A 26,375-nucleotide genomic window follows, 5' to 3' on the forward strand; every position below is an offset into this window, starting at 1 on the left:
TTTGCCATTGAGAAAGTGTGCCAGACTGGCAAGTTAAAACAACTTGGCTGTGCCCCAAGCATAATCACATTGGTTTTCTTTCTTTTCATATGCTTTACACCTCCCTCAGTCTCGATCCTGTCTCGCAGATCTTGCCTGTTGGCAGACCCATGTGAAGCATGTCTATCATTTTGTACTCTTAAGACCAATTGGTTTTATTTTACCATACAGCAATTTAATTCAACTACTGGTTTACCCTACATCAAAACATGCCAGTATGTAGACTATCTGCTTTAACTGCCATTATGTGTGATGAAGGGAATAAGTGAGTAAATAAAAGTGAATAAGTGTGATGCCCTGTGATGAACTGGCATCCTTTCCAGGCTGTATTACTGGCCTGTGCCCAGTGTTTCCAGGTCAAGCTTTGAACAGACCATGACCTTGACCATGATAAAATGGTAACTTAAAAAGAACTACTAAATAAACATGGTTTTAATGAAATTTTTCAAATGAGGTGTCATGGTGATGCTTAGGTTTGTGAAGATAGAAGGTGGGACCTTTGCTTAAGAAGTACCTGTTATGAAACAGAACAAATCTAAAGAGCTATGCATTACAAAAAAGGAAATGCATTTTGTAATGTAGTCAGTCCATCGGTAAAGAAAAGGAAGCTATTTGCCTGGCATGTGTGCTGCATTAGTAAATAAAGCAGAATAAACTGTTTTCTTACCACAAATGCAGCAGACTGTTTCAGTGCAATCTGCTCTTTAATAGGGTGCTAAGGGGCACCACAGATCATTAAATATAAAGTTTTATTTCAGAAAAAAGTGGTGATTTTGGGCTCATGAGCGGTTCAACAGAAAAGTTTTATCACACTGTAGACCAGAAATCGCAAAATGAAGCCCCAAGGACACTACAGTCATCTGTTGCCAAGAGCGTAATTGGCCCTGCTCTTTGGGTGGGATAGATGGCATTCATGCCTTTCTTATCAATCACAATGACAACAGCCAGTATTAGGCATCTGTGAGCTCATGTGTTTGGAAGCAGGCAGTTAACGCTTTCCTCCAAGAGGGCTGATCTGCCGAATGATTTGTACACAATATTTTTTTCTCTCCCACTGAAAAGATGGTGGCAGGCTTTATGTGAAGTAAATGGAGCAAGATGAGACTGGCAACAACTAAATGATCCAAATAATCAATTAATTTTAATGTAGCGGTAATGGAAAACCAAATAAAATAAATTTTTATAAAGCCTGTTGTCAATGCATTAAATAGAACTTTACAAAAGACTGCACTTGTATCAAAAAAGGAAATGATGCTATATTATTTACATTTGTGCTACAATGAGAATTGAAATGACATGAACGGTTCATTTGACTGCTTAGTGCTCAGTGACATTTTGGGTTATTTAATAAAAAGTTGTATTTTTAAGGCACAAACAGATACTGCACCAATCTGCACCAATACATGTTTAATGTTTTATAAATGCTGTAATTATATTGACCATGTTCTTACTCATTCATTCAGTAAATCATTTTAAATAAATCAATTATTTATCTGCAGTAAGTGATTGTCCCCAGTCAGGGTCATGATAGCTACAAAGCCTTAAACAGGGCATCAATTCATTTGTGTGATTCAGATGAGGTTTTCTTTAGGGACGTACAAGTCCTCTTGTACAAGTTCTGCCACTGAGAAGCACACCTATAACAGCATGATGCTGCCACCACCATGTTTCATCATAGGAATGATATTAGCCGACTGATATACAGTGCCAGTTTTCACTAGACATTCACCTACATTCTTGTAATTGATTTTATTATTCAAACATATTGCCCCTCCCTTTCTTTAATAAATTATTGGAAGTAAAGAATCACTAATGATTATGCCCCAGTGATGCTGATACGATGCGGTTAAATTAGCCTGATCATCAATCATCAATTCATTTGTGTGTTACACACTTGCAAAGGGCAATTTAGAATGTTTTAAAAGGTGGTAGCAGGTAAAAGGTGTACCTGTCTGCTGTTCCACTGTGTCACTCCATTAAACACATGTGCATGTTTTATGTTATATGTTATTATTATTGTTTAATGAAAGGGTTATGAAGGCTTAAGTGTTTATTCTCATTTTTATTTAAAGTAAGAACATTTTGATACAGTTGAACAAATCTGCATATTTACGTTGGCTAAATATTTTTCCCAGACTGAAATTTGAGGTCGCTTGGGTGGCAGCAGATGTTCAGTAAGATTTAAGTGTGGACTTTGACTGCACCATCAAGGACATTCAGAGATTTGCCCCAAAGCCACTCCAGTGTTTTGGCAGTGAAAATGTGAACTGTTGCCTCAGTGAGAGTTTATGTGTGATTCAGATTAGGTTTTCATTAGGGATGTTCCTCTTGTACAAGTTCTTCCACTGAGAAGCACACCTATAACAGCATGATGCTGCCACCACCATGTTTCATCATAGGAATGATATTAGCCGACTGATATACAGTGCCAGTTTTCACTAGACATTTACCTACATCCTTGTAATTGATTTTCTTATTCAAACATATTGCCCCTCCCTTTCTTTAATAAATGAATGGAAGTAAAGGATGACTAATGCTACTGCCCCAGTGATGCTGATATGATGTGGTTAAATTAGCCTGATCATGAATGCTCAGGGTCATGCACATTACTGAAGATGGATTGGTGGTGTTGGTTTGAAAGAATGATACCATCAGGGCTCTGTTGTTAACAGGGTCAATGATTCTAGGTTAATTCTCTTTCACGGGGGTGGTCGGTGGATAATGATATCCTCCATGCCTTTAGACAAGTTTATCAAAGCCTCAAGCTACATTACCCCACACTCATAAATGTCAGTCCTGACAACGTTCATTTAACACCTGTCTAAACACAATTAATGAGAGTAGGGAAAGGTAATTTTACATTAATTAAAGGAAGAAATGACATCAGGTGTTTGTGATGTCAATGATACACAGACTGCACTTAATTTAGTAACACTTAGCTTCCCAACTACACTTTAATCATTTATTTTGCAAAAGCATTTACGCTAGGGTTGCAGCCCCTAGTTTAATCTGGTTTATAACATGTACTTACACCCCCCCCCTCGCAAAGATGTTACATACACTGATCAGCCATAACATTAAAACCACCTCCTTGTTTCTACACTCACTGTCCATTTTATCAACTCCACTTACCATATAGAAGCACGTTGTAATTCTACAATTACTGACTGTAGTCCATCTGTCCATCATACTTTTTAGCCTGCTTTCCCTCTGTTCTTTAATAGTCAGAACCACCACAGAGCAGGTATTATTTGGGTGGTGGACCCAAATATTTTTAGTTGGTGGACTATTTTCAGTCCAGCAGTGACAGTGATGTGTTTAAAAACTCCATCAGTGCCGCTGTGTCTGATCCACTTAAACCAGCACTACACACACTAACACACAACCACCATGTCAGTGTCACTGCAGTAATGAGAATGACCTAACCACCCAAATAATACCTACTCTGTAGTGGTCCTGGGAGAGTCCTGACCATTGAAGAACAGCATGAAAGGGGGCTAACAAAGCATGCAGAGAAATAGATGGAGTACAGTCAGTAATTGTAGAACTACAAAGTGCTTTATATGGTAAGTGAAGCTGATAAAATGGACAGTGAGTGTAGAAACAAGGAGGTGGTTTTAATGTTATGGCTGATCGGTGTATTTGGAAGATACTACATGTCCATATTTAAATAGTTATGCTATTTTGCATAGCTACTAGATAATACAGTACATTTTAAAATACAATGTTCCTTTTCTTAATTTTTGGAAAGTTCTTCAGTTATTGGTATACATTTATGATAGTAATCTAAGTACTTGCCTTATTTAAATCAACTTGGGCTAAATTACTTAAACCCTACACACACACACACACACACACACCACCTACAATTGCACCTGCCTCACTAAATGGACATAGAAAAGCTTTCTAAATTATTGAACAGCATACACACAATGTAGATTATTATACAAATGTAGTTTTTATTCAATTGTAGTTAAATGTAGTTAAATGATCAATAGTTTTGATCATTTATAGCCATGAAATATATTGTGTTGACAAAATTAGGAATAGCCAGTAAGTAATATTGCTTAAGCATTTGCTATAATGACCGTGCACTGTTGATGACCAATGCTATTCGTTACACACTGATTTTCAAGATATAGTTTAATTAGTATCCAGCTCTAAAACTTCAAACTTTGCAGTAACTTTAGACTTTTTTTTCAATGAGCTGTAATCAAATCTGCACAGAACTAGCTAGCTTCTGGTTAGCAGCTCCTTTGGCACAGTGTGTATCAGAGTGGGAGCATCTTGCTTGAGATGAAGGCTGCCACCAGTGTTCAGTTTCTCGAGCGACACAAGGGCTCAGCTGGAGACAATGCAGTGTGATGTCACTCTTCAGAGAGTGCACTGATTAATCTGAGCAGAGCTTTGTGATTACAGAGCTCACAAGTCCATCCTCACTGAAAAAATGACCTTCATCGCAATACCAGCTCATCTCCTTCTCCCTTCACCTACTCTCATCCTCTTTGCCTCATATTCTCAGTATAGAAACTGAGAGGAGAAGTTCAATAAGCGAGAGTAGCCCAGTGTCTCAGGGGGATCGTAGGCTTCCTTCAAAGAAATGTGTAATGCCGAGAGAACCGAGCACATTCTGTAATGTGTGCTCAGTACTGTTATCTTTATTCATGCTGGTAACACTGAGATAGTTTTTTCTTTCTCAAGCAGAGCTAGTCTTCATGTATAGAGGGCGAACTGAGACATCAAAGTTATCTAAATCAGTGTTGCTATGCATCTGTGTTTACACTGTGTGGTTAGTTAGACAGAAAAATGTGTATACATTCAGAAACAGACATGTGCACACAACTTGCACACTAACAGAACATTTACAGGTAAGACGTTTAGTGTAAATGCACCAGTGTTAAAATCCTGGTTTAAAATTCCCAGGTTATGATCTAATGCAATTCCCTGGTTTACCAGTTTACCTAATGTGTGAACAAAAGTGATGCTATCTAGTTGGAAGCACTGATACAAGTTGAGTCAGCTGATATAAAACATTAGCATAATGATTAGCAACAATAAGAACAGCTTTCTGTGAAAGAAACAGATAAACAGCAAAATATTTTGCTAATTAAAGTGGTTCAAAATGGAAAGATCTGCCAGCTAGTCATGCAGCTATTAAAATTCTCTGCTAAATGAGTGGTTGATACTGAATTTTTCAAATGTCGATTCCAAATTCAAATGTAAATTGAATGTGAGATAGTTATGATTCACATATCTGATCTTGTGTAGCAAATGTGTAAATTAGAATATTCTGTCAATGTCAGTCTATGTGGGAAGAGACTTTAAAAACATGCACATCATTCAATCTAGGCCACATTAATAAAGGTACAGTTACTGCTGTGTTTGTATAATGTTTTCAGTCAACATTTGGACTTTTGCAAAGTCTTGAATCAGTTTCCTGCGCATAATTCGATGTATACAAGTAATCAAATACAGCATATTTATTTAACTTGTTCATGCTTCTATAGTGTTGGTTGTGTTGAAGCTGAGTTTACAAATGAATTAAAAAAATATTTAGCCTTGAAATATGGTTGTAATATATGCCTTTTCAGTGTGGAGAGAAAGCCAAATTAAAAAAAAAAGATTAGTCTTGGTATGGACAAGGACTGCAACACCTGCTAGCTTTAAGAAAATGTTTATTAATTCAACTAAATGTATATTTTAAACAAATAGAATAGTTTTTTTTTCCAATTTTATTGGTAAAACATAAAAAATATTATTGGCAAGTAAGACAAGTAAAAAGCTTACACGTCACATGGTATGATCAGTACTACAAAACTGTCATTAAATCCACTGTCTAATCATTTCTGCTTTTTGCTTGCATGCAAAGTATTTTGTTTAAAAAAAGGGAGTGGCATGACAAAATGCAGTACAAATGAAGACTTTATTTATACCAAAGAAAAACTAATTTACTTGACCATAACCATGTTGTAAAAAAGACTTTTAGATTTATATTAAGGCATTTTAATAAACAGACTCATTTATCCAAATTAATTAACAACAGAGACAGAATAAAAATCCAGTCACTGAGGTGAGCCAACAGTGGTTGGTCGGTAACTGGTTCTTTAACTGCTCAGACTGCACAAAAATTTTGATTCTTTTCTTCCTGGTGTGCTTTTTAATCAGAATTGTATCTATTTTTATCAAGTCTAGCAGCTTTTACAATGAGCTACCACTGCTCCCTATGAAATGTCTGGTTCTAAGCCTAGAAAATGGATTATAAACCAGAAATATACTCAAATTTGGAACCTCAAATGTGTGTTGGGAAAAAGGTGTGATTTTTGACTTAACAAAATGTCTTTCTTTTAAAATACAATTAAATACATTTTATACATGGGATTGAAGTGACTCAATTATAAGACAAATATATGTCTGTCCAAAACAATCTGACACGTCATAGAACAGCACGACAAAAAATTACAATAAAGTATAATTATTATTATTGTTATCCTGCTTTTATTTTGCAACCTGTTTGGACACTAGATGTGAACATCACACATATACAACAGTGTTCACACAGTAACCTGGTTGATAGTGAAAACTGATATTGAGGGGAGTGATCTGGTTTAATATGTGTGTACGTTCAGGACTCACTATCTGTAGTTGCAGGTAGTCTCCGAGTCCAGTTGAGCTGTCCACTCGGACCAACACCGCATCCTTTTGCTGTGTGCTGAAGCCAACTGCCAGTCTGTCAGCCCTCGTGCTCGGCCTTTCGTTGGGAGGCCAGGTGTACACAATCAGCCCACCATCCCGACCAAATATGTACGTCGTTCCCGCTGTGGAAAAGAAAGTGAGTCGTTAGATTTAGTGTAAAATCAATGTGCATGTGTGTGGTAGTGCATGCATTTGTGTTCTTCAGCCCATTACTGTTAGTGTGGGAGTATCCTGATGAGTCCATCAGGGGGTCAGACAGCCCCTGCTGTTCCCTGATTGGAATAATTACAGCCCTCGTGTGACCCTCACGTTGCTTATGTCGCATGGGACCACCTGCATGTTCTAAATGACTAAAGCTGGCGCCAAGATGTGGTCCTGTCTTACACTAACGCGCACACATACACTCACACCTCAGCTAAATCACATAGGCTGATTGAGCATCGCTTCTAATTACAGAACTCTCTGCAGCCACCAACATGCCAGGCAATCTGTCTGGCCTCGCCGCCCTGAAGTGGCAAAGTGCACAGTTTCAGCACGCATTTCATCTAGCGGGTTAGCATTTACATACACACTCACACACAGGTCCAGGGTTTAGACTTGCTATTAACCCCTTCAACCTTTACATGCTACATTTTGCATCATCTAAAATTACAATAACGAAACTTCAGACTTATCTAAAATTGCATTTCTAATCAGCCAGAAAATGAATTAGCATCAATGTCATAATAATATGTAATATAGAATATGCAGGAAAGTCATTTAAAGCTTAAACCTTGACCATTAATATTTAAAAATGTGGACAGGAGAGCATCACCTGTTGATCAGTTGTTTGTTTCAATTTAAGTGCTTAGTAAAGAAGTGATAAAGGTCTTTAATCATCTTTTGAAAATGGCGAGAGACTCCAATGTTCAAACAGACAGGGTAAGTTCATCCACCACTGGGTGCTAGTACAGAGAATAGCCTTGATGCCTGTCTTCCTTCTATTCTGAGCGGTGGATCGAGACAAGCTAGACTTGTGGCTCAAAAAACACATAGTACAGAGCAGGGTTTTATGAGTTCTCTAAGGTAGATTGGAGCTAGTTCATTTTTGAATTTCTAGGCAAGCATCACTGCTTTGAAATGAATGTGGGCAGCTACAGGAAGCCAGTGAAGAGAAGGCAGCAGTGGGCTGAAGTGGCAATGTTTGATGTATCTTCACATTTTAAATAGTGAAGATATTTGTTAGAAATGTTTTGGTAAAGCTTAGACATTTAGATTTAATTTAATTATCAGTGAATATATAATATTTTAATTATTCTGAACATCCTTTAGGTACTTTAACAAATTTGACAACAACAATGTCAAAACATTTATTTGTAGTAAATGGAAAAACAAAAAATAAAAACATTAGGCTCATTATAAAAGAAAAAATTGTAACGTAAGGAGCAAAGATTGTGTATGATGGGGCGTGTGTGTTTGTGTGCATTGCTTTAGCATGAATAAAATACATATTAAAATTATTTGTCTTTTTGGTCAGTTGGTCTGATGTATGTTATAGCCACACTGAGCAACATACACTGATCAGCCATAACATTAAAACCACCTCCTTGTTTCTACAGACATTGACCATTTTATCAGCTCCACTTACCATATAGAAACACTTTGTAGTTCTACAATTACTGACTGTAGTCCATCTGTTTCTCTGCATGCTTTGTTATCCCCCTTTCATGCTGTTCTTCAATGGTCAGGACTCTCCCAGGACCACTACAGAGTATTATTTGGGTGGTGGATCATTCTCAGCACTGCAGTGACACTGGCTGGTATGAGTGGATCAGACACAGCAGCGCTGTGGACTGAGAATAGTCCACCAACCAAAAATATCCAGCCAACAGCACCCCGTGGGCAGCGCCCTGTGTCCACTGATGAAGGTCTAGAAGATGACCAACTCAAACAGCAGCAATAGATGAGCGATCGTCTCTGACTTTACATCTACAAGGTGGACCAACTAGGTAGCAGTGTCTAATAGAGTGGACAGTGAGTGGACACAGTATTTAAAAACTCCATCAGCAATGCTGTGTCTGATCCACTCATACCAGCACAACACACACTAACACACCACCACCATGTCAGTGTCACTGCAGTGCTGAGAATGATCCACCACCCAAATAATACCTGCTCTGTGGGGGTCCTGACCATTGAAGAACAGAGTAAAAGCAGGTTAAAAAAGTATGTAGAGAAATGGACTACAGTCAGTAATTGTAGAACTACAAAGTGCTTGTATATGGTAAGTGGAGCTGATAAAATGAACAGTGAGTGTAGAAACAAGGAGGTGGTTTTAATGTTATGGCTAATCAGTATCTGCAACATCTGCATTGATATTAACTTTAATTAATCACATTTTTATAGCGCCTTATGTACGACTGGCGCCTGGTCCGGGGTGTATGTATTCCTGCCTTGCGCCCAGTGTTTCTGGGAAAACCAGACCAACTGTGACCCTGACCAGCATAAAATAATGGTGAAACAGGAAAATGAAAAGAAAAAAAGATAATAAAATATTTATGTAAACAACCACAACAAAAACTTTAATGGCTGAGATAGTAAAAACTTAAAGCCTTAAAATGGTACCCCAGGCATCTATATTCTACACATAATTCGCATTATATATATATATATATACCTGTCATTTGCATGTGTCTAAAATGATTTCTCCATGGATCCCTTTTAATCAGGATTTGTACATAACAGGGTTGCCAAATCTTGGCAAAAACAACCAAATGTCACTTTAACCCTTTGATGCACAACCTGGGTCAAAAGTGACCCAACTGAGTTTTTATTTTCTATATCTTTGCAATAAATTAATTTCGTCATTCAAGCTTCCATGAATGTTTCAATTAACTTGTTTTTGATCATCACAAATCCTTATTTCAGTTTTATATTTTTTGCTTTTTTAATAAAAATCATTTTTGTATCACTACCCTTCTAATGCACAACATGGGTCAAAAATGACCCTTATGTATTTACTATGGAATTTGACAGGAACTACTGACATTTGTAAGTGTTTGTAGTTAAAAACATATTTACTGATCTTTTGAAAGACAACCAAAGATTAGGCTCTTGAATCTTGAATATGTCCAATACTATTTGCTTGCTAGCTCTTTACATATTCTAGTATAGATAGCTTTTATTAGCTGAGACAGCAAATACATGAATAACTGACAAATGTGCATATGAAAATATTTTTGAATGGATGAATATGGGTCATTTTTGACCCATGTTGTGCATTAGAAGGGGTTTGCTTAGCTTGTGCATCAAAGGGTTAAGATACATGTGAAACATTTACATTTTTGACATTTAGCAGACGCCTTTATCCAAAGCAACTTGGATAACAGTACTGGGACAGTATACAGTCTGAGCAATTGAGGGTTGTGACAGCAGCAACCTGGCAGTGGTGGGGCTTGGACTAGCAACCTTCTGATTACTAGTCCACCACTAGGCTACAACTGCCTACAACACTGCCTGAAACAGTACCAAAGCACAGAGTACTAAATTTAAAAGTCTTTACAGTCAGCTTCAGAATTAGTCACTTGGTAAAGAGTGAAATGACAAATAACTCTCTTAATATCAACAAATACAATAATGCAGCCAACATGCAGCTCTTACAAATTAAGTAAACAGTATTTTAGGTATTTTCAGATATCACTTGATCTTTATTGGCATTATAAGTAATTTCCTCAGCTAGGAAGAGACTGAGAGTTAAGGACTAGTGACTAGTATATAAAAGTGTCTGTTAGTAAAATAGCACAAAATAAATGACTTTTTTTTTTTTTAAAGAAATGACAATTTAATGGATAATGACTACTTATCTTCTCTCATGACTTATGGATTTTGAAACAAACAGTCCAAGACTAAAGCTGTATACATTAAGAGCTTTAAAAAACGTTGTGGTGCCAGGGTGACACAGCGGGATATTCCACTAGCACACCAGCGCCGAGAGTCTGAGCTTCTTGGTTCGAAACTCGCTGTTGCCACCGATCGGCTGGGCACCATCTAGCAGGCATAATTGGCAGTGCCTGTGCAGAGTGCATGGGTGGAAAAGGGTTCCGTTAAGGACTGCGTGCGGGTCGTCGGAGGCGTGAGCAGCAATATACCCCCCCCTCAACTGCAAAAATTGGGTATCCCCAGCAGCGAAAGACAAATTCACTACATTAAATTGGGAGAAATGGGAAAAAATGCATAAATAAAACAGAAAAAAAGAAAAAAAGTTGTACTTAATTTCTTTGTTATTTACTTAATTAAATTAAATTTTTACATTTTGTGGCACTTGAGCACAGTTTCTCTTACTTATTTTGCACATTAATCCCAACAATTCAAAATGAAGCATCAAAACCTGATTGTAATAAGAATACTACAGATTTAACATTGCTCTACTTTAATTAGTTCAGACCATTTGCAATCAAAGTACCAGAGATGGATTTTAAAACCAGATATAAACTGGGCCACAGATACCTACACACTCAAATCAGGAAGCTATTTTGGTGCAGAGGAGAACAGAAGGCTAATAGGCTGTTAGTGCTAATTATAGTGACACATGTAGACAGGCCGCTGAAAACCGGGCCTTCTACTCAATCAGACTGAATTAGAAAATTAAGTGTCTTTGGAACAGGTGAGAGGAATTGAAAGTATGGCTATGTACTCCAGGGGATAGTGATAGCTCAGTGGTAAAGGTACTGGACCAGTAATCAGAATGTTGACAGTTTAGGTCTCACCCCTGACAAGTTGCCCCTGAGCTCAGCTGCTCAAATTGTATTCAGTCATAATTTTAAGTCGCTTTCAATAAAACCGTCTGCTAAACGCCGCAATGTACAGTGTATCACAGAAGTGAGTACACCCCTCACATTTCTGCAAATATTTCATTATATCTTTTCATGGGACAACACTATAGACATGAAACTTGGATATAACTTAGAGTAGTCAGTGTACAACTTGTATAGCAGTGTAGATTTACTGTCTTCTGAAAATAACTCAACACACAGCCATTAATGTCTAAATAGCTGGCAACATAAGTGAGTACACCCCACAGTGAACATGTCCAAATTGTGCCCAAATGTGTCGTTGTCCCTCCCTGGTGTCATGTGTCAAGGTCCCAGGTGGAAATGGGGAGCAGAGCTGTTAAATTTGGTGTTTTGGGTACAATTCTCTCATACTGGCCACTGGATATTCGACATGGCACCTCATTGCAAAGAACTCTCTGAGGATGTGAGAAATAGAATTGTTGCTCTCCACAAAGATGGCCTGGGCTATAAGAAGATTGCTAACACCCTGAAACTGAGCTACAGCATGGTGGCCAAGGTCATACAGCGGTTTTCCAGGACAGGTTCCACTCGGAACAGGCTTCGCCAGGGTCGACCGAAGAAGTTGAGTCCACGTGTTTGGCGTCATATCCAGAGGTTGGCTTTAAAAAATAGACACATGAGTGCTGCCAGCATTGCTGCAGAGGTTGAAGACGTGGGAGGTCAGCCTGTCAGTGCTCAGACCATACGCAACATACTGCATCAACTCAGTCTGCATGGTCGTCATCCCAGAAGGAAGCTGATGCACAAGAAAGCCAGCAAACAGTTTGCTGAAGACAAGCAGTCCAAGAACATGGATTACTGGAATGCCCTGTGGTCTGACGAGACCAAGATAAACTTGTTTGGCTCAGATGGTGTCCAGCATGTGTGGCGGCGCCCTGGTGAGAAGTACCAAGACAACTGTATCTTGCCTACAGTCAAGCATGGTGGCGGTAGCATCATGGTCTTGGGCTGCATGAGTGTTGCTGGCACTGGGGAGCTGCAGTTCATTGAGGGAAACATGAATTCCAACATGTACTGTGACATTCTGAAACAGAGCATGATCCCCTCCCTTCGAAAACTGGGCCTCATGGCAGTTTTCCAACAGGATAATGAGCCCAAACACAACCTCCAAGATGACAACTGCCTTGCTGAGGAAGCTGAAGGTAAAGGTGATGGACTAAACCAAATTGAGCACCTGTGGCGCATCCTCAAGTGGAAGGTGGAGGAGTTCAAGGTGTCTAACATCCACCAGCTCCGTGATGTCATTATGGAGGAGTGGAAGAGGATTCCAGTAGCGACCTGTGCAGCTCTGGTGAATTCCATGCCCAGGAGGGTTAAGGCAGTGATAATAATGGTGGTCACACAAAATATTGACACTTTGGGAACAATTTGGACATGTTCACTGTGGGGTGTACTCACTTATGTTGCCAGCCATTTAGACATTAATGGCTGTGTGTTGAGTTATTTTCAGAAGACAGTAAATCTACACTGCTATACAAGTTGTACACTGACTACTCTAAGTTATATCCAAGTTTCATGTCTATAGTGTCGTCCCATGAAAAGATATAATAAAATATTTGCAGAAATGTGAGGGGTGTACTCACTTTTGTGATACACTGTAAATGTAAGTAAACGTGGGCACTGAGAGTCTGATGTATATCGGTGTTAATGGACTCGATCGCATTAGCTCACTATCCGTTTGCCAGATTGTTTCATCCGGCGTGACTGTGATAGCAAGCATGTGCAAAAATCCGCTAGCCATGCCAGGTGCTGCAGGGCAAACATAACAAAGAGGACACTGCGAGTAAGACTAGAGACAAAGGATGTGAGATGCATTTTAAATTCTCTGCAGCATGAGCAACAGCTGTGCAGCCCAGCTCCAGATGCACACCAGGTACTTGTGAAAGCAGTAAGTTTTCTGGCGCTGTCTGTGATGCAAATATAACTCAGTAAAGTGTCAGTATGACGTTTTACAACCCAGGTTTTTTTAGTACTTTACCCTTAAAACATGCATGTAGGTGGATTGGCTAGTTAAAAATAGCTTTAGGATTAAATACGTATGTGAGTGTGGATCCAAAAAACTAATGTTATTTAATTAGCATAAAATATAAATTGTGTAAATTAAAACGGGATAAAAAAAAAACACCCCAACTTCCTCTTGCTCTTTAAAATGCAGCTCATGCAGGGCCGCTCAGGTGGCGCCGTGGTAAAAACACACGCTGGAACCAGAGCTGGGATCTCGAATACATCATATAGAGTCTCAGCTCTGCCTGCCGGCTAAGGCTGAGCAGCCACATGAACAACGATTGGCCTGGTGTTCAGGTATGGGCGGGACTAAGCCGGATGGGATCTCTCTCTCATGACTGGTGCAATTACGACCTCTGCTGGCTGATTGATGGCACCTGCACAGAGATGAGAAAAGAGTGCTCTCAGGGTGTGTCTCTCCGTACACAACACTGAGCTCACTGCACTCGTCAAAGTGTAGGTGACAAGATGCATATGGCATGCTGCCCACGTGTCGGAGGGGGCGTGGGTTAGCTTTGTTCTCCTCAATCAGAGCGGGGATGGGCATTGGTGGAGAGGAAGCATGGTGCAATCGAGCAATTGGACACGCTAAAAAGGGAGAAAAAGGGGAGAAAATGCATAAAGAAAAAAAAATGCAGCTTATGCACCATGATTGGGCAAATCACCAAGCTTCAAGATGATGTTTACTGCCCATTTTCATACACGTGAGTCTGTTGTGAGAAGAGAAACAAGAATACCATTGAGAGACAGAATACCAACCCAGAGAGCTAGGCCAGTAGTACTCTCTAGGATTCCTAACCACAGATGGCTATGGATCAAACCTAAAATCTGCCAATAAGAGTGTAGATGCTGCTTTTATTGTGCAGCTCATATGCCTCTAAAATCAGAAATGCATCAGTTTTTTGATGTTCATCCTGCCCACCATACCAAAGCCTAAGTTTGATGTAAAAGATTTATGACGAAACATCATCCACTAGATTTTGATCAGGGTCATGGTGTCTCCGGTGCCTGTATCAGAAACACCGAGTTCAATTAAAGTACAGCCAGTCAATTATTCATTCATTCTCACTCACTTTTAGGGGTAACTGATGAAAGCCAGTACGCTTACTGTCATGTTACTGAAAGGTAGGAAAAAATTGAAGTACCTAAGGAAACCAGCATAAATGCTTGAAGAAAACACCAACCATCAAACTGACAGAACAAAATGATTAAATTTAAGACCCTGGAGCAGGGAGACCTCAAAACTTTATTTTAAATAAAAAAACAGTCCTGTTTATTTCAAACGTTTTATCACTATGCCATAAACCAACAACTAAAAAAGCAACACTAATGGTTTTGTCCACTGACAGGATAAAGAGAGCAAATTAATTAAACTAAACAACTTAACACCGGACGTAACAAACTGCCAACAATGTCATCAATTTAACATAACGTAACAGAGCAAAAACAAATAAGACGACTCGGATGTACTGTATATGCTAATATTTGCTATTCTTAACTTGCTTGCACTATCTCAATGTGTGTTTGTTTTTCACTTTAACTAGCTACAGCTCATTTGTGTATTTCTATGAGCCTCTTTTACACTGTGTCAACATTTAGACCCTATTCCAAACCGCAAAATGTCCTCAGGGGGCAAACACTCTCACACATATACACACACACAACTACAGCTTTAGCACTGAACCCTGAAACAGCCCTCAGATGTAGCGCTCATTAATGAGGCTAAAATATCAGTTTCTTGCATAATATGTTTACATGTTTATACTGGAGGTGAAGCAGTGCTTTGACACTAAGCTGAGAAGCTTTGGAAACCTATCAGAACACGATTTATTTATGTTTAGTTAGTGCTGGGCGGTATGAAGGTTTATTCAGTGTGCCGGCTTTAATTCCATGATTCCTCTATAGTCAGTATAGAAAAAAGCAACAATTTTGTCTTTGGGACAAAAATACTTCTGTGAAATTCCTATAATGCAGTGAAATTGCTATTCCAATGTAATACCAACAACAACGAAGCACACTGGAAGTGAAGCTATGTGCCGACGCCCACTTTTCTACACCTGACCTGTTGTACAATGGAGTCATTTTTTGTGTGTTAAAGGGAGAACACACTTTTAAACTTGTGTTATAGCTGGGGGTTCTGAAATTGTGAGAATCAGATTTTCTAAAACAAAAGAGTCTAAAACACATAATAAAAATAATAATAAAAAATACAGCTTAACATGGATTAATGTACAAAAAGAACGACACAAGACAACTAAACCTTTCTTAATTATTACTGCTCATAAGTTCTCTCCACTAATGAAATTTTATCGCTTGTTTAATACCGTAAGTCACATTAAGCTTTTTGCACTAGCACAATCCATTGGAAATAACAGCACAGCCAGCGCAAAAGCTATTTTGCCGCTTCTCATGTGAATGCACCCTTACTGAATGAAATATGGTATTCCAAGTATTCAAGTATCCACGATTAAGAAGCGTAAGGAAATTTCAGTGTTTTAATATTATATTTGTGTTATTTCAGTGTATAAGTGTCAAAAACAACCCCATTATTTTATATAAGCCTAAAATATATGCAGTTTCACAGGATCATGAAATGCATTAACAGGTTTCCCATACATCCTTATAGGAAAAAAATACCTTAAAACATAACGCCTTTAAAACTCAAAGCCACACCCAGTACCAATTGATGTCGAGTGTCAAGGTATAATATACACTGATCAGCCATAACATTACAACCACCTCCTTGTTTCTACACTCATGGTTCGTTTTATCAGCTCCACTTACCATATAGAAACACTTTGTAGTTCTACAATTACTGACTGTAGTCCATCTGTTTCACTGCATGCTTTGCTAGCCCCCTTTCATGCTGTTCTTCAATGGTCAGGACTCCCTCAGGACCACTACAGAGCAGGTATTATTTGGGTGGTGGGTCACTCTCAGCACTGCAGTGACACTGACATAGTGGTGGTGTGTTAGTGTGTGTTGTGCTGGCATGAGTGGATAAGACACAGCAGCGCTGCTGGAGTTTTTAAACACCTCACTCTCACTGCTGGACTAAGAATAGTCCACAAAACAAAAATACCCAGCCAACAGCGCTCAGTGAGCAGCATCCTGTGACCACTGATGAAGGTCTAGAAGTTGACCAACTCAAACAGCAGCAATAGATGAGCGATCGTCTCTGACTTCACATCTACAAGGTGGACCAACTAGGTAGGAGTGTCTAATAGAGTGGACAGTGGACAGGATGAGTCCACTCATACCAGCACAACACACACTAACACGCCACCACCGTGTCGGTGTCACTGCAGTGCTGAGAATGATCCACCACCTAAATAATTCCTGCTCTGTAGTGGTCCTGTGGGGTCCTGACCATTGAAGAACAGGGTGAAAGCAGGTATAAAAGTATGTAGAGAAACAGATGGACTAAAGTCAGTAATTTTAGAACTTCTACATGTTAAGTGAAGTTGATAAAATGGACAGTGAGTGTAGAAACAAGGAGATGGTTTTAATGTTATGGCTGATCAGTGTATATACATATATGTTAAATAACAACATAAACCGTGACAGCGTCAGAATCTTGAAAAATACCACCCTGCCCAATGTTTAGTAACCACTGAAACTGGGTCATGGTATACAATAGATATCCTGTACATAAGACAGACATAAAGCCTAAACAAGGTGCCAGACCATAACAAGGTATTAGACTGTCACTCAATTACATACACACATAGCATTTCAAATTGGCCAATTTACTGAACCGTATGTTTTTTTTTTTTTTAGATCTTCCTATGTATGGTGCTTTGTTAAGATGAGAAAGCTTGCCTGCATCAGGAAAGCAGAGAGCTATGCTGCCTGGATGTTCCTTTTAAGTGATAATATTATTCCAAAGTGGATGGAAAAGTGGGGGTGCCAGTTATTCAAAAGGGGATGGCATATCTATCTATCCACACTCAGTTCAAACCCTGTTTATAGCCCAAATAGACTGAACCAAAATAAAAATCAATATAAAACTTGTTCAGTCCTTCACAGTGATGGATGCTTCACTGTGAATGTAATTTTCCTTCCCCACACCATCACTTCCACACCTCCTCACTACCTCCCTCGTACTCTATCTCCTTTCCTTCCTTCTCAATGTTCACTCTTTATCCTCGAGCTGGTTAAGATATCGCTCTCCTTCAATTGGGGTTAAATCTCTTTTCTGCATCAATTTTCTAAAGCTATTAAATGAAGCATGAACCGCGTGCAAACCAAGCCATTAGCCTCTTAAATATGGCTCATCATCTGAGACAGCTGGGACTGGGGATAAAAGAAGACCCCCAGTCATAGAGAAACTCCAGCTCTATAAGGTCAACACAGCTGAGGAGAGAGGAGATAGTGAGACAGCTTAAAGGGACAGAGAGAGAATGAGATGAGAGAATAAAGGGACAGGGTGCGAATGCCTCGGAGCTCTGCTCTAATGAGACAGATATTACCTGACCCGTCACATTCCCATCATAAGCCTAATATCTTTTATGTGGTGAAGAAATTAAATTACACAGCTACTCTTTTTCCATTGCCGCAGGCTTAACCAAGCTGAGCGCTCTCTAAAATACCCTTGTGTGGTGTGTAGAGAGTCCACATGGACAAAAATGTCTTTCTTTAATGTGATTGGCAAAGGAATAAAAGTGCAACATCCATTCATATAGTATCTCGAAGCTAATCTTCCCTTCCACTGGTCTAACAATCTTCCAAAATGGATCCATTGAAGTCTAGGATACACAGTAAGCAGCTGCTATGAAGCTTTGGTAACGCACAGCTTTACAGTTCTGTAGACCTAGGTTCAATTCAGTCAAACTAACCCTATTTAGAGTATATAGGCACAGAAAAGGCACTAGCTAAATCAATCATGAGAAGCAAACAAAAGAGCATTTTAGTGAAAAGAAACAGTAGTACATTTATGATAGAATTTAAAATTTATAAAAGTTAGTTGCTCAATAGCACAAAAATAATAGCAAAAATTAGGGTTAAATCCCATGTCACTTACACATATACAGTATGTATTGTTTTTGTTTTTACCATAGGCTTGGCATGTGATTAACTGATCCAATGAGGCTATGTTATTCTCTGATTAACTGGTTCAATGAGGCTATGTGATTCTCTGATTAATTGATAAACGAAGGCTATGTGATTCTCTGATTAACTGGTTTAATGAGGCTATGTGATTCTCTGATTAATTGATCAACGAAGGCTATGTGATTCTCTGATTAACTGTTTCAATGAGGCTATGTAATTCTCTGATTAATTGATAAACGAAGGCTATGTGATTCTCTGAATAACTGTTTCAATGAGGCTATGTGATTCTCTGATTAACTGTTTCAATGAGGCTATGTGATTCTCTGATTAACTGGTTCAATGAGGCTATGTAATTCTCTGATTAACTGATCAACGAAGGCTATGTGATTCTCTGATTAACTGTTTCAATGAGGCTATGTAATTCTCTGATTAATTGATCAACTACGGCTATGTGATTCTCTGATTAACTGTTTCAATGAGGCTATGTGATTCTCTGATTAACTGTTTCAATGAGGCTATGTGATTCTCTGATTACCTGATCCACTGAGGTTATGTGATTCTCGGATTAACTGATCAACTGAGGCTATGTGATTCTCAGATTAATCAATCCACTAAGGCTATGTACTTCTTTGATTAACTGATCGACCAAGGCTATATGATTCTATGACTCTCTGTATTTATGCTTGTTTTGATTCTCTCAATACTGATTCAGTAGATTAGAGTCTGTTAGGCAATTCCTATGAAGGTACACATGTAGTATGACCTACGAGTACCCTTTTGCATGTTTGTTTCTAGTCTTTCTTAAACTTAATCTGCTGACAGGACACACAAGATAACTAACAAAGACACTTAATTCCTGTTTTTCACCAATACTTGCGTCAACCTTAAGATTTTGCATACACACTCCTATTGTCATGTCTCAACATCTGTTTTCCTGTTTTTCTGTTTGTACAGTCTCGTTTGCTATTTTTGTATATATACCCCTAAAATGAAATAAGATTAGATTTGCTAGGAAAGGACAATGTGTGTTTGTTACCTCATTCGACCTCCTGGCGCGAGAATAAAAGCAAATAAAGGCGACGGACGCAGACATTTAGAATTCAGTGATCAGGAAAGAACTTAACAGTGCTCTTTGTATTTTGATATTTTTGTATAGTTGTATTTTTATATATAACTTTTATGTAAAATGAAAATAATATATTGCCTTCTAGTCCAATGCATTTATAGCATTATATGCTGTTTCATAAGATCAATAAAAGTATTAAGTCTGCTGTTTCTAAAGAATTTGTTAGGTAAAGAATGATGATTTGACTCATCATTGTAGTTAGTATAAAAAATTAAAATGCATATTGCTTTTAAAGCTTACCTAGAACCTACAACTGCTTACATAGATACAGTAAGTGCAACTGCTTACACAGATTACGTTTACTCTGTTACATTAAATGTGTGCTTGGTACGCTTGTATATGTGGGTAGTATGTAAAGTGGTAAAAAACTAACTATTTTTGAGTGTTTTGTTTTTGCATTGTGCAGCAATTATATTGTTTATATAAATTATGAGTCAATGCCATTTTTTTCGTTTATTAAGCCTTTAAAACTGAGGCTTCTGCAATAATAACTAAGCAATTAAAATGGGAATTACTGTGGCTCCAATTACCGAGCTGACACCAGAGAGATCCAAACCAACTGGGTAATTATAGACAACAGCCTGAGCAAAACACCAACAGAGGTTTTATGTGCATATGTGCATGTGTGAGTGTGTACGGGTGCTGGCTGGCCATTATGATCAGCATAAATTGCTCACTGGACCCTCGTAAATCTAACTCTTGTCTCTCACGTCCTGGCTGGGCATCCAAGTAAAGACTTCAAATGAGAAGTCATGCTTTTGATCGGCAAGCGACAAGCCTGATGGGATTTTTTTTCTGTGCAATAATTCTGACAAGAAGATAGCATGATCACTGTATGAAACAAAGGTCTGTTGACCATGGGCATTAATATAAAGTTGCCACCTTACTTGCAGCTACCACAGCCTGTACGTTTCTAAGAAATCTTGACACAATATTTTGGAGTGTGTCTGAGAGAATTTGTTGTACATTTAGTAGTAACAGCATTTTTAAAGTCAGACACTGAAAGCTGGACTTGAAGTTCATTTCAAATGTTTTCATTGAGGTTAAGATCAGGGTCACTGAAGTTTCTACCCAACAAATGCATAAACTCGTGTCTTTATGGACCTTGCTTTGTGTACAAGATAAGATAATCCTTTATTAGTCCCACAATGGGGAAATTCACATCGTTAAACAAGAAATGGTAACACATTGGGAGAGTAGGAGATAAAAAAAAAACAGCAACCACATTGTGCTCCCTAAGGAAAAAATGCTCCTTACAGCACACAAGCACATGTAAACATAAGAACATAACATAGTCACACAACGAGCCACGGGTTAGGGATGTAGGGATAGGAAAGTAACCAAACTACGACAAGCAGCCCCAGCGATTCGCAGCCAGTATGCCGGCGCGCACTGCAGACCCATCCTGCCGTATTGGTGGGATTAAGCTAAGAAGTTTGGAAGGCGTCGGGTGATGGGTTGGGAAAATGTCAGTTCTTTCATTCCTGCAAAAAGTCTGTACAAAGTTCGCGATAAGATGGCGACACAGCAGTTGCTGCCCAGAATGAAAACAGTCAACATACATAGAACAGGGGAGGGAGGGTGAGATGACCCTTAGCGCAGATCTTCCGGAGGAATTTCCTTATCAGCGAGGCCATGCTGATAGCAGGGAAAGCCAAAGAGCAGAAATGACCTGTTTTTGTAATCCGAACACGGTTAAAAATTTCCTTAACACATGCTCTGCGATTGATTCGGTCTCTGATTCAAATCCCTTTGCAAAGCCGCTAGTTTCTCCAAGATAAATTCCATATTGCAATTCATAGTCACAGTCTGAGTTCCGACGGCTTTGCCCATCATATCAATCAAATTGGGCAGTTTCTGGGGACCCTTGACAACTGACCCAACTCTTTTAATTTCCCGATACAGCAGAGTAAAGCCTAATCCAATCAGCAAAAACCCCACAATCACAAAGTTCCGAATAGGTAAACATCTTCTATGTCCTCTAACGAAAGAGGTGCCAGGCACACGACTCTCCACTTCGCCCACGAGTCCATCACGTATCCTGCCATCTGCGTTCCGCCGGGGCATGTGGGTTCCCCCGAACCCGAACTCCTCGTTGAGAAGATGGTGTCAATAGCATTCAGAGACCATTTAACCAAATCCATAATTTGTTCTTCGAAGAGCCGTGCTAAGAGAATCTCTGAAGAGTAGAGTAGACGAGACAATATATACAGAAGAAGCCAAGCAGGAGAGATAAGGGAGCAGGGAACAGTGCGTCCGCCTTCCACGAGAGCTTAGAGAGAAAAGCATGGTCTTGGAATCATTTTAATATACCATTTTAATTCTATGTAAAAGTAAAATGTGTATTGCCTTCTAGTCCAATCCACATTTATAGTATTATATGCTGTTTCATAATATCAATAAAAGGCTTAAATCTGCTCTTTCAATAATGATTCAGATAAGGATCATCAAATGAATCATTGTCCTTAATATATAAAAAATAAAATTTATAATGAAATTCATTAATTCACTCTGTCTTGGAACAAGTAACAAGTAAAGTCTTTCCCCAAACTGTTGCCACAAAGTTGAAAACATGTAATTTAAACTGACTACACAATGTGTCTCAGTAAAACAACTGAACTCAATAGTTAAGATTTTCGTCCATGCAATATAGTGTATTCCCTGCACTAATGGCTGTTTATTTAAATTGCAAAATCCTGGCCTACAACAGAATGTTGTGGATATTCTACTGCACTATTGTAAAGTCTGAACAGTATTCATTAATGCTTTATTATCTTATGTTAAAGAGACAGGTATTAACACTACTAATACCACTAATTAATACTGCTCCAGTGTAAGGTACATCCACGCTGCTAGGTTTGTGTAAAGCCACAGGCACAACTGTAATAAAGCAGGTCAGCCTGATAGAGCTCAGCTCTGCTTTTGTGCATTTTCTCTTCAGCAGTAAAGGCAGCTAAGGGGTTTGTGGTCAGGAGTAGAGCTATGATATTTTTTTTTTCTTCTGCTGACCTTTCTGGGCCCAATTAAGGCCAGAACTGTTAGCCAGCATGTTATTCTGTGTTTCCTAATACACTTCCTGTAGTGACACTTTACACCGGCTCAACTTTTGCTTGCCTGTGAATTTTTATAATGAGCCTGGCTGCAGCAACAGAAAATTAGGTTTGGGGTAAAAAAAAAAAATATATATCTAAAAAAGAAGGAAAGAAAAAAAAGGAAGGAAGATAAAATGGAAATATGAAAGAAAGAAATGAAAAGAAAGGAAAAGGAAAGAATGAGAAAATAAATAAAATAAAACACTAAATTATGAATAGGAACATTTTTAAATAAGAAAATAAAAGAAAGGAAGAAATAAAGGAGAAATGATGTAAAGCAAAGAAATTAAAGAAATAGAAAATACATGTAAGAGAAGCAAACAAGCAAGCAAGAAGAAGGTACAACAAAAAAAAGTCAATAAAACGGAATAAACCAATGGAAGAGGAAAACAAAAAAGAATGAAAACCAAAACAGAAAGTATACACTAAAAAATGATGCCCATAAATAAATACATAATAAAAACAAAATGAATAAAACAGTCTTTCAAACGTATTCTGTAATTCTATAACCTCCCACTATATGTTTACATTTCTCTGTAAATGTTCATGGCTGCATTGTGGCACAGCCTTAGGGTTTTTGGGACTTAGTGCCAATCCTTATCTCCGGTTACTGTCTGTGAGACAGTAGGTGCAGAAGGTGAACTGGCTGTTCTAACTTGGTGTCCCTTGGTGTGGGTGCGTTGGCAAATGTCTGAGTGTGTGGTGTGCTGTGATGAACTGGTGTACATGCACTCAGTAGCCCAATAATCTGTTATTAATCTGATTAATGGCTCAATCAAAAAAGAGTATGTCAATCAGAATAGACTAGTCTGTTCAAGGCCATTCTGAATACAGTAAGGTGGGTAATTCTTTAAATAATCTGTTAAATAGAAGAACAGCCATATAAACATCTGTATCCGACAACATTCCCAATCAGAAAGTCTAAGTATGTTCTGTGCATGTGCATTTGTGTCATAGCGGAAGTTTATAAAATTCAACATGGTAAGAGCGAGAAACTGATCTGCGGAAGAGAAGAGGTTTATGCTGAGAACTTTAAGACTTAAAAACATTTAGCAGGATGGATGGCCGTAAAGCATGCATTAACAAGTTGTTCAGACAAGTATCTAAGCATTCCCCAGAATGTGAACTACATTTTAACAAGTCCACAAAAAATAAAAAATAAATCAACTAAAAACTCAGGTAACATACTGCTGCTCCAGGTACCCTGACAGGACTTATGTGATGCTTGTTGTCATGGTAACATGTACACTAAGTGGTAGGCATGAGCATCATTTTGGATCAGATTATCACCAGACTGTTGAACAGGGTGTACATATAAACACCTCAATGTTAGTCTATAATCAAAACAAAATTCTATTGGACTGGAAAGAAAACATAGTTGAATCGGTGACAGAACAACTGCAACCCTGACCAGAAGAAAGCAGTTAGTGAAAATGAAGTGTGGAGAATATGCAGCTGTGTGTGTGCGTCACGCTTTAGGCAATACTAAGCTGGGTGAGTGTGAGTTACAGTGACAGGGATGAGAAATGTCTTTAGGGTTTCGGCCTGACTGAGTTTAGATTACACACTACAACCCAGGATTTATCTATCACTCACTCACGCACTCGCACACTCACTCAGATTACTGGCGAGTGGTACAGTGTGTGAGAGTTTGTCCTGTAAACAGGACTGCAGCATGCATCACACTCTACGTATATATACACACATCATCATTAAACAATAAATATCGAAACAATGAAGCTGGATGCTATTTAATACGTAAGCTATTTACAGAGCAGAAGCAGTTCACAAACTCATACTTTCACTAAAAAAAAAAAGCTGAAAAAAAGCAGTGAAACTATGCTTTTAAAGTAAGGCACTACAGATGTCAATCATTTATCAGGTTAAAAGTCTGAAACATGACAGCTGGAACAGCACATGGGCTAAATGAAACAAGTTAAATGAAACATCATTTACGACTGAACTAAACGATGCACTGAACTAAAAACAGCCACACAAATGTAATGTCTTACTTAAAGTTTTGCTTTATGTGACGGTAATGTAAAAAAAGTTGTGAAGGTTCTTCAAAATTGAAGAAATATATGAAACAACAGACAATCTGTCAAAATCCCATGTTTACATGGAAATAAAATGTAATGTAATTTTTAAATGTAAATATATATATATATATATATATATATATATATATATATATATATATATATATATATATATATATATATACAGTGTATCACAAAAGTGAGTACACCCCTCACATTTCTGCAAATATTTCATTATATCTTTTCATGGGACAACACTATAGACATGAAACTTGGATATAACTTAGAGTAGTCAGTGTACAACTTGTATAGCAGTGTAGATTTACTGTCTTCTGAAAATAACTCAACACACAGCCATTAATGTCTAAATAGCTGGCAACATAAGTGAGTACACCCCACAGTGAACATGTCCAAATTGTGCCCAAATGTGTCGTTGTCCCTCCCTGGTGTCATGTGTCAAGGTCCCAGGTGTAAATGGGGAGCAGGGCTGTTAAATTTGGTGTTTTGGGTACAATTCTCTTATACTGGCCACTGGATATTCAACATGGCACCTCATGGCAAAGAACTCTCTGAGGATGTGAGAAATAGAATTGTTGCTCTCCACAAAGATGGCCTGGGCTATAAGAAGATTGCTAACACCCTGAAACTGAGCTACAGCATGGTGGCCAAGGTCATACAGCGGTTTTCCAGGACAGGTTCCACTCGGAACAGGCTTCGCCAGGGTCGACCAAAGAAGTTGAGTCCACGTGTTCGGCGTCATATCCAGAGGTTGGCTTTAAAAAATAGACACATGAGTGCTGCCAGCATTGCTGCAGAGGTTGAAGACGTGGGAGGTCAGCCTGTCAGTGCTCAGACCATACGCCGCACACTGCATCAACTCGGTCTGCATGGTCGTCATCCCAGAAGGAAGCTGACGCACAAGAAAGCCCGCAAACAGTTTGCTGAAGACAAGCAGTCCAAGAACATGGATTACTGGAATGCCCTGTGGTCTGACGAGACCAAGATAAACTTGTTTGGCTCAGATGGTGTCCAGCATGTGTGGCGGCGCCCTGGTGAGAAGTACCAAGACAACTGTATCTTGCCTACAGTCAAGCATGGTGGTGGTAGCATCATGGTCTTGGGCTGCATGAGTGTTGCTGGCACTGGGGAGCTGCAGTTCATTGAGGGACACTTGAATTCCAACATGTACTGTGACATTCTGAAACAGAGCATGATCCCCTCCCTTCGAAAACTGGGCCTCATGGCAGTTTTCCAACAGGATAACGACCCCAAACACAACCTCCAAGATGACAACTGCCTTGCTGAGGAAGCTGAAGGTAAAGGTGATGGACTAAACTCAATTGAGCACCTGTGTCACCTCCTCAAGTGGAAGGTGGAGGAGTTCAAGGTGTCTAACATCCACCAGCTCCGTGATGTCATCATGGAGGAGTGGAAGAGGATTCCAGTAGCAACCTGTGCAGCTCTGGTGAATTCCATGCCCAGGAGGGTTAAGGCAGTG

General features: G+C 38.9%; 1 protein-coding gene across 6 annotated transcripts in view; it reads right to left on the minus strand.

The window, feature by feature from the left end:
- The window catches only part of nrxn1a (neurexin 1a), a 267,067-nt gene that overhangs the window by 51,226 nt on the left and 189,466 nt on the right, over positions 1-26,375 (minus strand). For all 6 annotated transcript variants that reach the window (XM_063002922.1, XM_063002923.1, XM_063002921.1 and 3 more), the window contains one exon: positions 6,673-6,854. In XM_063002922.1, the coding sequence (XP_062858992.1) occupies positions 6,673-6,854 (182 nt within the window). The remainder of the gene's footprint in view (positions 1-6,672; positions 6,855-26,375) is intronic.

This window comes from Trichomycterus rosablanca, chromosome 10 (assembly GCF_030014385.1).
Source record: "Trichomycterus rosablanca isolate fTriRos1 chromosome 10, fTriRos1.hap1, whole genome shotgun sequence".
Taxonomy (NCBI): Eukaryota; Metazoa; Chordata; class Actinopteri; order Siluriformes; family Trichomycteridae; genus Trichomycterus; species Trichomycterus rosablanca.